The 12946-nt window shown below is 32.7% G+C and overlaps 1 protein-coding gene across 1 annotated transcript; it reads right to left on the bottom strand.

Moving 5' to 3' along the window:
• Nucleotides 1-6885: 6885 nt before the first annotated feature.
• On the bottom strand, nt 6886-12099 carry LOC147811910 (uncharacterized). The gene is made up of 2 exons (XM_087162280.1): nt 11583-12099; nt 6886-11471 (listed from the first exon to the last, which is right to left on the bottom strand). Exons 1-2 carry the CDS (start codon nt 12097-12099, stop codon nt 6886-6888), a joined length of 5103 nt encoding a protein of 1700 aa, XP_087018406.1.
• Between the last annotated feature and the right edge of the window lie 847 nt (nt 12100-12946).

The following is a 12946-nucleotide window of genomic DNA, read 5'->3' on the forward strand; positions in this document are numbered from 1 at the left end:
TATCGTTGAATTGGGACTTTGGAACTAAAATTTATCGTTCATGCGAAGAATTTATCTCAAATCATAATATTGACAACTTTTCAAAATAAACGTGGCAAGCAACTAAATTAGAGAAAATAAGAAAATATGCTTTTAAAAAACCACGTTTTTCAAGAGTACTGTGAAGACGAAAATAATTTTATTTTCATCACTCGTAAAATAAAATTAAAAAAAACGGGATAAATTTAGGTGGTGATGGTAGTTTAAATGAGAAGTGATGCGTGCTACATTTTTTGTTTAAGATCTCACAAAACTAAAAATAAAGGATCTGACAAGTAATAAATAATAATAAGCATTTTATTCTCTCCTTTTTACATCTTTTGTTAAATACTCGATTCTTATTTATAAATTACGAGTGTTAAGTTTAGATGCATTTGAATGATTAGTTAATACCTGACTTGAGTTTCAGAAACATTCCATAATCTAATGCTTATTAAATGCAAATGAAACTCGTTTTGCTAGTTAGAGCATATTTTTTAATAGAGATAATTAACGTATCAGATTTCCAAGTTGACAGTCTCAATTTAAATAAACAGTGGATGTATCTTTTTTACACAGACCTGAAAAAAAATTTTAAATCAGATTTTTCAATGTATAGTGACACCATAGTAAAGTGGTTGTTAATGGAGGTTGTTCATTCTTAGGGGATATCTCCATTGACTTCGAAATGTTATCGAAGGTACATGATTTTTCGTAAACGATTTTAAATTTTAGTCAGTGTTATGTTCTTGGAGCGAAAATGCCATTAGTGTTGACGTCATGAAAACCGGATCAATGAATGAACTTTAGTGCCAATAAAAATGATCCCTACTCATATAATTATGTGTAAAAACAAATTTACCAATTATGAATTATAGAACTATTTTAAACATGTAAGCAATTACGTTTTTCATTTAAGTTTGTATTTAATTTTATATTATAAAAATTAGTTAGCTTTAAGAGATGAGAAGATGTGTGTTTGTTTGAAATGTTTAGTTTTTTCTGAAATTTTTTTTTTTTTTTCTAATTTAACTTTTAACTCTGAAAATAAATCTCACTGCTTGCATCATCTTTAGTGCACTGACTGTAGCATGAGGTTGTAGATCTCTTGCAGAAATCGCCAAAAAAAGAAGAAAAAAAAGAAAGAAAGCTCTCTAAACAAGAGCGTCACTCAAATATTTTTGAATACATTGTAATCTACTTATCTGTTTTGTTAATATTTTTTGTTTCGATATTTTTTGTAGTAATTCCTTATTTGAAATTTTCTGCATTTGGCGCAAAAATTTTCCCAGTCACTGGGAAAGGTTTTGATTGTTTCTCCTAAAGGTCTTCTTCAACACAAAGTCTATGGAAAAAATTCCGGGCCTCTTAAAAGTGGTCTTAAATACAGGAGGTCGCTACATAGAGGTGTTCTTTCCTGGAGTTCTCACTGTATTTTGATTTTAAAACTTATTTTAATTTCTATTTAAATCTATCCCGATAAATCTTATTTTCATACATATATTCATTGTTATAGGAGATAAAACCGGTTGATCTGAAACGGTTGATCTGAGTATTGTTTTTGTTTAATGCATTTTATAAATATATTTAAAAAAAATATGCGGCCTATTTTCAAATTTAAAAATAACCGCTATGCCAAGTTGAGGAAAAATGCTAAAGGAGTTTAAGGGATAAAATGGAGGATAAAACTTTGATATTTTGACGGCAAACAAATATTAGCATAAAACTTCCATATATTTATTAAACCATAAAAACAGAAATAAATTACTTCAATATGAAATCAAAGATTAAGCTTTTAATTAGAAAAGGTAATGGCAACAAAGTTTAAGCATTATTTTTTACTAATTAACTATGCCGCTTCCATTATTAGCAAATTAAACTTATTTCGAAATCCTAATTCTTAAAATCTTGCTTTCAAATCTATAAGCGGGACAAATATATCACCGCCTTCAATACATACCAGTCATAGTATACCAGTCAAAAACAAAGTAAAAAAAAATACATCAAATAGGGCGCATATATCAATATTTTAGAAAGAAAAAACATTTTTTTGAATCGACAGAAGTTAATGTTGAACAAAATTTCGACCATTATCCGTCCATTGGTTACTTTTTAAACTGGATCTTTTAACTTTTTAAAATTTATCGCCAAACAAAATTTGGAACACTTTCCAAAATAAATAGGCTCAAAAATAAAGAGAAAATAAAGAAATAAAATTAAAATTTAAAAATTTTTGTTAAAGGAAAAAAATATATTTTGAAAACGAAAAATGGGATTTTTTCTGTGGATTGGAATTTTTTTTTATTTCTGAAGTGACAAAAATAATAGTATTTTTTTTTAAGAACATGGATTTTAAAAACTTTTCTTAATTTATTTTCTTTGTAAACATTGAAAAAACCATACACGACTTTCATTTTTTTATGAGAATGCCTTTTATAGAGTAGATTGATGAAATAATCCTGTTTATTTTCTTCTTTCAAAGTGCAACTACAAAAATAAAGATAGATTTGTAGTAATTACGTGTATACTTTGCAAACTAAATTCGATTACTAGTAGTTTAATAAAGAAAAGAATCCTGAGAATCTGTAAGAAATTGCAAGTATTTAGCAAGAGAAAAAACTTTTCCTGTTATGGTTAGAAAATTTCTTCATTTTTACATTAAAACGAAATTGTTGAACTTGTAATTTTAAACCTAACCCAGATGACAAGAGAACGCCCGGATCAAGCATTGAGATAAGTTAGCCTTCGTGGAGAACTTTTTGATGGAATTAACTCGCATTTGTGTTACGTGGATAGGAAAACCTCTCACGGCTAGCTCAACGTCAAGGGGATTCTAATCCATGATCCGTCTATCGCAGAGAATATTTTTCGTTTACACTGTGGTCGGTGCAAGCCGAAATGAGAATTCGTATCAACCAGTAAGCGCTAGAATTCGAACCTAATTCATCTCATTGGGGGGGGGGCGAACGCTGGTGTATTTCTTTTTAAATAACGGTGATCATTTTGAAATTTGAATTTTTTCCACTCATTTCCCATCAGCTATATTATTTTGAGTGCCTAATACATAATTTAAGTCAAAAGGGGAAAAAAGAGGAAAACAATGTGGTATATTGTTATAAATTTTCAGCGTAATTTTGACGTAAACATTAAAGTCAAAGTCTCGATATTACCATATTCGTTTTTAGGTGGTAAAAGATAAGCTACAATGATTTTGTAAATAAGTCATTTGGTATGAGTCACTTATTTGTTGCATTTGGTATGGTTCATTAACACTGGCATAATAAGTACAAGCAGCTAATAACTAAATTACTTCTTCAGGAACAAGTGTTTTATGTTTGGAGACTAATTGCAATTTAAATAGCTTTAAGCACTTAAAGGAAAATTAGAACTTGTCTGTATCTTAACTTGTATATGCTTGGGTTGATTTGGTGATCACTGAAGTAAGTTAAGTAATTAAGACAAAAAGCTTTCGTGCCTTATCGGAAATAAAATATTTATGTATCTTTAAAATTACCGGTTTAAAGTTTATTATTGAATATTATATTTATTTAACTTATTATATGGTGCTTGATTTTTGCAAATTTCTGTTTTGTTTTGTTTAGTAATCACCTATCAAAATTAAGTTTAAATTATGAATAACGCATAAATATAGGTTAATATAACTCATGAAAGTAACTAATTTTTTTGAAGACTGTTTTGTATGAAATTAAGATGCGTTGAAAAAGGCCATAATTTATAAATGCTATGTCAAATTTAATCAAAAACTGTCAATATGCATCATAAGTTATTCTGGTAACATTGAAGTAAGCTAAATTTCACTCCAAAATCAAATCCGATGAAAATTGAGAAATTTATAAGAGACCAGTTTGGAAAATGTGGGTTAGAGAAATTTCTTCTAGAACAGGAGTTTCCCATTTACATAAGGCCGGGGTCCACAATTAAAAACACAAATCAAATAGCGGGCCGCAACTTTATCGAAATTTTATGTAGGACTCTTTTATGCTTGAAGGAACTGAATATTACTGTCAGATTTTTACCAAGTTGCACAAAACAAAAGTATTGAATTACAAATTAAAATAAGAAGTAGATTTTTAAAAATATTTAATCGAATATTAAAAAATTCGGGATACAATAACTTTAATGTGCACCCATGTATTAAACAATTAATGTGCAACAGATATCTAATTGTTAAGATATAAAAATTTAAAAAGGTTGGTATTAAAACTTACATACTAGCACAAGCACACAAAATGTTCAATGACAAAATTGAGATTTGTCTGCTGCAACCACCAGAGAATAGATATTTACATTTTAAATTTAAAATTTACAAATGTGTGTGTAAATATTTTCGTCCAAAATGAGTGGTTTCAAAAAGTTAAATCGGAGAATTTCTTCTAGAAAATTTCTGATACACACACATATTCACAGAATACAAAAAAATGAAATAAAAAAGAGCAACATAAACGATTATTTTTGTACTTGAATAAATATTTTCTTGGATGCAAAACCTGAGAAATTTTTTTTTTCACCGTTGGTATGTTAAATTTCACAGAAACGATGAAATTAAGTTTTTATTAACGAGAAAAGTATTTTAAATTCATATAGATTTTTTACGAAAATCGTCCTAAAAAAATGACAACTAATATATTTTAGTTCGCGGGCCACAAAAAAAAGGCTCCGCGGGCCGGATGCGTCCCCCGGGTCGCCAGTTGGAAACCCCTGCTCTAGAAGGAAGAAAACCTACGCGCGGATTAGGTAATCCGAAAGAATAAATATAAACTGCACATTGAGGGGGAAATAAAACAGATGTCACAACCTATGGAACTACTGAATTGCGCTGTGGGGATAAATAGGAAATATGTCACAACCATCGGACTACTAAATAGCGCAGTGAGGGAAATAAGAAAGATGTCACAATATTCGAACTACTGAAAGATTGGATTTCTCGTTTATGATATGGTATCATGCGAAGGCCTAGGAGGTGTTGGTCGGTGGCATTAATGTAAATGCATTTGATTTTTTCTAATTTTTTAAGAGTCTCAATTTAAATTTTCAGAAAGCTCTCTACTTTCTAATACCACTCATTTTCTTTTAAATATTTAACGCATCTATAATTAGTTAAAAAATCAAATGTGATTTCCTTAGACTGCTTGCAAATTTGATATTTAGATAAAAAGATATCGAAAGAATAATCGTATTAAAGATAATTTTATAAATAATTCATGTTGTGGGAGTTGAATCAAAACACATCCTAGAAGAAAAGGCCTCAGTATGGATCAATTTAGTAGTTCGACGGAACGAACATAAACAGCGAAGTGGATGATAAATGAGAAAGATGTCACTATGTTCGGGCTACTAAGCTCTGCAGTGGTGGTTATTTCATTAACGGATAATAAGATTTCAATACGTGCTGACTACTAAAGGAAAAAATTTATTGTTTATGGTAATCCGATCTGAGGCCTTCTCGTTTCTAGGAGGTATTTTTTTTTTCTTCGTCTAACCGTCGTTGAACAGCCGACCGAATTTTATGGGTTTACGACTACTATTGTTCAACTCCATAGCATTGTAATTATGAACCCAATCCAGAAGACAAGGGAACTCCTGTATCGAATATTGGGAGAAATTTTGCCTTCGTGGGGGACTTTTTGATGGACCTAAACGCATTTGCATTACATGGTGAGGAAGACCATGAGAACCTCCCACGGTTAGCCGGACGACGAGGAGACTCTAACCCATGATCAATCTACCTCTGAGGATATTTCACGTCTTCCAGGTACGGTTGATTATGGTATTGGTCGAATCGAGTGAGAACACTATTATACTGTAGAATATGCTGTGTGGTGGCTTTAAGCAGGAAAGCACAGTGAGAATAAAAATGCCTCAAATTATTTTTAAAAATTTCTGCCTTAAAAATATTCTAGACAGTTTTTTTTAAAACTGTTTTCAAAACATGACATTTGTAGTCTTAAAGCAACAAGTTATATCTATATATATATTTCTCTTACACGGCGACAAAAAAAAAAGCCTCATTACAACTCTCCGAATGGCAACGCTAGAAAATCGACCAATGAATGCCGCTAAAAATGTCACATGCCAAATCTAGCTGAGATGACTCAACATATAGCGCTTTTAAAAACGAAAACTGAAATAACCAGAGAGAGCAAAAGCTAGGTAGAAGTGGGTAGTCTTTGTCGATAGATCTCTATTTTAGTAATTTGTCGAAAGCGCTTTTTTTCACGAATTTATATATCACGAATTTATTTGACGATTTTTGATTTATATCACGAATTTATTTGTTTTACTAGAATTTATTTGTTTATGCAGGTTTTTCCACTTCAATTCACTTATTTCAATTTTTAATAGACTTAATTATAGCCAAAATTTTAACCTTTTTAAAGAGATATCAGTTTTAGAAATTTTATCTTAAGATTTTATGCTTTAGCACATTTCTAATAGGTTTAACGAATTACATGTCATTTATTTGAATTCAAATTTATTTTACTGATTTAGTATTTTCTAAAAAGATGTAATTTATTTCTTTTTTTTAAAGTTATATGGTGTTGAGTACGGCAAGAAATATGAGAAAAAAAAAAAAAAAAAAAAAAAAAAAATACAAAATTTCAACATATTTCTAAAACATAAACTCGAGTTCCATTGTATAAGTCAAAAGTTATTTGGAGACAAAATAAAACGCTTTCACCTAACTCTCCATTATACAAAATCTATCCAATTCTTATTTCAAAACGTAACAATCCTCCCACCGTTTTGATTGGAGGTTTACTTTACTAATCAAAACTAATTATATTTCTATGAGTAAAATGAATGAAAATTATAATGTTAAAATACTGTTCCGAAAGTCCAAGTTTTTCAGCTCAAAAATTTAATTGGCACTTTAATAAGTCTTCCACTTCTCGTTCTTACTGTTTTTCTAACTACCTGCAAGTCCTTCTCTGGTTTATTCTTGCATGCTTCATTATTTATTAGATTAGGTTCAGTAGGTGAGGAAATTTCGAGTGGGAAAATCTTCTGCGCAGGCCTGACGAGTTCACAGGATGAAGTTTTAAGGCGAACCACTCGTACTTGCCCATCTTTACCAGGAAAAACATCTATTATTTTAGCCATTGGCCATAAAGTTCTTTTCTTACCGTCAGTTTCGATTAAAACAATATCTCCTACTTTCAAAGGTTCAATCGGTTTACTCTTTGATGGTCGTTGTAATAATTGCCCAAGGTACTCACTTCTAAATCTTTCTCTTAAAGCATTGCGCAAATTTTGCTGGTACCTTAATCTTTTATTCAAATTTACTTGGTCAAGTTGATCTAAATCTGGCACTCCGACATCATCTATTTCTTTCAAGAACATAGCTGGCGTCAATGGAATGAGTTCATCCCCTTGTTCTGAGACATAAGTGAGAGGTCTAGAATTTATTGTTGTCTCACAATCACAAAGGACGCTCGTCATTTCTTCATAATTTAAAGCTGATTGACCTAAAACCCTACGAAGAAGTTTTTTAACCATCTGCACCATTCTTTCCCAAAATCCTCCCCACCATGGGGAAGCAGGAGGATTAAAGTTCCATTGAATCCTATTCACAGATGCTTCAATTTCGATCATTTTCCAATCTAACGATTTAAATAGGTTGTTAGCTCCTGTAAAATTGGTGCCATTATCGCTATAAATAACTTTCGGTCTTCCTCGTCTGGCTATAAATCGTCGTAAACCAAGCAAAAAACTTTGTGTTGATTGAGAAGTTATCAATTCCAAATGGATGGCTCTGTAGACAGCACATGTAAATATAATTATCCATGCTTTGCATTTTTCTCTAAGCATCAAAGGTCCCGCCAAATCTACTCCTGTTATTTCAAACACCAATGCATCTTTGACTCTGTTTTCAGGTAACACTCCTGGATTGCATTCGATCCTCGTAGTTTGGTGTCTTTTACATCTCACGCAACGAGCTAAAACTTTGCGAATCGTCTTACGAGATCTTATAATCCAGAATCGTTCTCTTAATTTAGACATCAATATCTGAATCCCCGCATGGCACATACTTTTGTGCATGTAAAAAATCATTAATTCCACAAGTTTATGTGTGCTTGGCAGCAGTATAGGACTGATAAAGCTTTCGAGGTCTTTTCTTTCAGTTAACTTGGTGCTTACTCTTAAGATACCTTCTTCGTCTTTAAAGACGCATAAAGATTTTAACCTTGCGATATCTTCGTCATTAAATGACTTTTGCTGAATCTGCTTCGTTAATACCTTTTCAGCCTCATTCAATTCGTACAATTTCAGCTCGCCAATCTCTCGTTCAGTTCTTGTTTTCTGAGCATTTTTGAGGAATCTTAGAATCCATGCCGTCATTCTTAAAATTTTTAAGTAACTCGAAAAATATGCTAGCATCCATGAATTTTCAGTGTTCTCGCAGGTAAGAGTTGCCACAACGGTTTTTCTCTGCTCTAAGTATATTTCCTCTTCATTTTCTATTGGGGTTGAATTAGGCCACTCTTCTTTAGACTTGGACAACCAAAGTGGGCCCTCCCACCATTTAGTTTCCAGAAGCTTTGAAACAGTGCATCCCCTAGATGGCAAGTCAGCAGGATTACTAATACCAGGAACATGTCTCCAATCCTTGGGATCACTACATTCACGTATTTTCTTCACTCTGTTACAAACGAATGTTCCCCAGGGTAGGTCATTCTTCTTAATCCAGAACAAGGCAGTTGTTGAATCCGTCCAATAATATGTTTCATTTATTTCCAGAGTTAAACTTTTCGTGACGAATTCAGATAACTTAGCTCCAATATAACAAGCTAATAATTCAAGTCTTGGAATCGTAATTTTTCGCAGTGGAGAAACTCTTGACTTCGCCTGTAAAAGTTGCACTTTTATTTCATCTTGCGATTCATTTCTAAGAAAAATGGCAGTTGCGTACGAATATTTTGAAGCGTCAGCAAAAACATGCAAACTACTGGAACTTCTATTAACTGCTGTTGCTTGGCGAGGAATTCTTACTGATGATAATAAAGGTAAATCCTCAAGCCAAACTAAGAATTCCTTTTTCAAATCTTCTGTTAATTCGGTATCCCAACTTAGTTTTTCTCGCCAACTTTTTTGCAGAATCAATTTTGGTATCAATGTGACTGGACAACTAAATCCAATTGGATCAAATATTCTTTGAGCCACAGATAACACTGTACGCCGTGTGATTGGCATATCTTTCATCTTCATTTTTGGTACATCACAAAACAAGGAATCTTCTCGTTTGTTCCACAGTAATCCAAGTACTTTAGTTACTTCCTCTTTTCCTTCATCTTCATCATTATGTATTTTCGTATGCTCCCAGCATCTTAAGTCAAATTTTCCTTTGCCCATTATTTCGGTCGATTTATTGATGAAGTTCCGCAATTCCTCTACAGTATTCACAGAAGTGACACAATTATCCACATAAAAAGAATATAATAACTTCTCGGCAATTTTAGAGTCAAACTGTCTCAAATGAAATTTGATAACTGCTCCAAGCAGAAACGGACTGCAGTTTACCCCGAACACTACACGACAATGTCTGAAAAGTTTTATTTCTGTTTTATTATCATCCTTCCACCACAAGAAACGTAAGTAGTCACGATCTTTATCATTTACTGAAATTTGAAGAAAGGCACCTTTTATATCGGAAATTACCCCGATGCTGTTTTCTCTAAATTTTTGAATTATCACGGGTATCAGTTCCAGCAAATTTGGCCCCTTGGCTAAGCAATCATTTAATGAAAAAGATCCTTTCTGTTTGGCAGATGCATCAAAAACGGGTCTCACCGGAGTTGTTAAGCTGTTTTTAAAAACTGCTCGGTGAGGAAGGTAATGTGCACTATTGCCTTTAAATTGTTCAGGGACTTCTTCTATAACACCTTCCTTACACCAATTTTCAAAAATTGCATTGTAGTCGAAAAATTTATTAGCTTCGTTAAGTTTTGTTGTAGTTGATAGTAATCTTTTTTCGGCTACTTTTCTATTGTCAGGCAAGATGTTGGCTTCTTTGATCCATGGCAAATGAATTTCATACCGTCCTTCAGAATTTAATTTAACTGTTTTTTCGAAGTGCACTTGGACTGCGTCCTCTATTTCCTTTTGATCTTTTATTTCGCATGCATCTGTTATACCTATTGCTTCAAGCTTCCAAAGGTTTTCTATGTCAGTGGTCTGAGTTAATAGAGAAATCAAAACATTCGAAAGATTGGCGTCAATTACTGAGGGTTTCATTTTCCCCATAATGACCCATCCTAAATAAGTCTCTACTGCAGTTAAACCACACGCCAAATTGCACACTTTCCCAGTGTAAAGTTTTCCTGCTTCATCGGCTCCAATTAATAACTCAATAGGCTGTCGATTATTCCCAATATCACTAAGTGAGATGCCCTTCAGTACCATTTCCTGCATCCAAGGTCCATCATGAAGTCGTGGAACAAAACTGCAAATTTTATGTTGATCCAAAACATGCATATTACAACTATAACTATTTTTCAAATCGGTAACTTTAATAGAAAAAAGATTATGAATTTCGCTGCTTGATTTTGACCCTCCAAATAAGCTATGAATTAATGTTTGAGTATCAATTTGGCGAAATTTCAGTTCCTCAACAGTGCTCTTCAGAATATATGAGCGTTGAGAGCCAGTGTCAATTAATGCTCTTATAGCACGTTTTCCTTCTTTACACTCAATATTTACCATTAAAGTTTGAAGGAATATCTCTCCAGAACAGCAAGAATTCGCAAGTATAACATTTTGGCATTCACTCGAATCAATTACTTTTTCATCTTTTACTTCGTGCTTGTTTGGCGATAATTCTGCACACATGATCGACCAATGTCTCTTAGCACAAATTAGACATTTAACACTTGATTTGCAATATTTTGCTTTATGTCCAAACTTAAGACATATAAAGCAAGCTTTCTTATTCTTAATTAGTTCTTGCTTCTGATGGTAAGCCAATTTAGCTGCCGTAAAACAATCTTTACTCTCGTGGTTTTTGTCGCAAAATACACACCTTTTATCTACCACAGTCCTCGAGCTTTTACTTCCAGAAAATAACTCATTTGCTGTTGGTATAAATATATCAGCTTCAGTCTTCTTTTCTTTCTTAGTACCAGCAGCAATAAATTTGAATCCAGTTCTCACTAAAGAAATTCGTTGTTCTCCTTCCCCTTCGTTTCTCAGAAACAATAGCAGTTGCTTCAATTTTTCACAATACGTATTTTCTTGAACCTTTGTTGTTGAATAACTCCTTAACCAAACTCTTAAAATCTCTTCAGGAATGCACGATTCAACCAAAGGGAATAACATTGCTGCGTATTTGTCACTGGTCATACCTATTGACTCTAAAGAACGAAGGTAGGATTCCAATTTATCGTATAAATGAGTTACATTTATTCTTCTCGGTTGTTCTGTGGCATTTTTAATAACTAGACTCAATAATTCTCTGACATAAAATTCAATTAATAATTCTTCACCACCAAATCTATTTTTTAAGCATTCAATAACCTTATCATAATTGTCAGCAGTGGCGGGGAAACTCTCCACGATTTCTCTAGCTCTGGAACCAACTACGGTTGCTTGATATAAATAATGGAATTTATCTTCCTTTTCCATTTCTAGGTCATCGTGGATACGCTTAAACTGATTCCAGAATGTAAGCCAATCCTTAATGTCACCTCCGAATTGTTTCAATTCAATCTTGGGTAACTTTAATTTTCGTCTGCTTAGCTTTGGCGACGAACTAAAGGAAGCCAAGGAAGGTTCAACTTTTTTATTGAAATAGTCTGCAATTTTTACGCGAGCGAGATCCATTTTTTCATTATACTCTTCTGTACTTGTATGTTCCATTTCAAATTCTTCATCAGTTTCAAACTCTTTTTCTAGTACTTTTGAATCGAAATCATTTAATATTCCATAGAGTCGTTCTAACGTGGCACTTTTAAATTTTAATACTTCATCATCTGGTAACTCTTTATTTAATTCTTCAAATAAAGTATTAAACGTTTTGGTAAAGGAAGCTCTAGTAGCTCTGCGTTTTCTTAATATTGCATCCATTCCTTTATCACTACTCCGGGTCACCACATATGGATTTGAATGATTGTTTTGAATTCTTAGAATTTTGTGCATTTGCAATGTACCTAAGCTAGTAGCGAGTGAAGCGAGCCTGGTTTGCGAAGCAAACCATATAAGATTGCGTAGCAATTTTCGGGGGTTGGCGAGCGTTAGTGAGCAGGGGGCGCAGCCCACTAGTTTAAATCATTAACAACTGCGTCAATTTAAATAAAATCAGTTGTATGTAGTTACTTTATTTAGATTGTTTACTTTCGCAATCATCAGGATAAAAGATTTGAGTTCAATCCCGATTGCAGTCAAGGATCACGGTAAATAGTAACACGAATAATGAAATCCACCTTTCAAAATAAAACACCAACGAATTGAAAAGGGAGATCTCAAAAAATGGCACCAACAAATACAAACAAAGAAGATTAATTCCAAAAGCTTTCTCCATCGAACAATGAATTTAATTCGCAATTATTTGTTTGTAACATCCGCTACAACATATCGAGAGAGAGAGAGGAGAGGTCAGATCGTGAATGACTATTCATTGATGCGTTTGAATGAAATTAACCGGAGACTGGTTAATTATCTCAAAATGGGTGAAGGTTCTCATTTACATTGGGTTTGTTGCCCCAAAGAAAGTTTCTTCTCTGAACTTGCATGTTTATAATAATTTTTATTCATGGAGGGAAAAAAAGGAAAATGTTTTTTAAAAAAAATTTAGTAACATTTTGGTACTTTTCTATTTTGCCAGCGCAGGTGATAAAGTCGCCAATGCACACTTACTGATTTTTTATTTTATAACCGTCGTTGAACAGTCAACTCAATTTTTTGACTTTATGAC

The sequence above is a fragment of the Parasteatoda tepidariorum genome, chromosome 4 (assembly GCF_982258835.1).
Source record: "Parasteatoda tepidariorum strain Cologne lab strain chromosome 4, Ptep-v5.0, whole genome shotgun sequence".
NCBI lineage: Eukaryota > Metazoa > Arthropoda > Arachnida > Araneae > Theridiidae > Parasteatoda > Parasteatoda tepidariorum.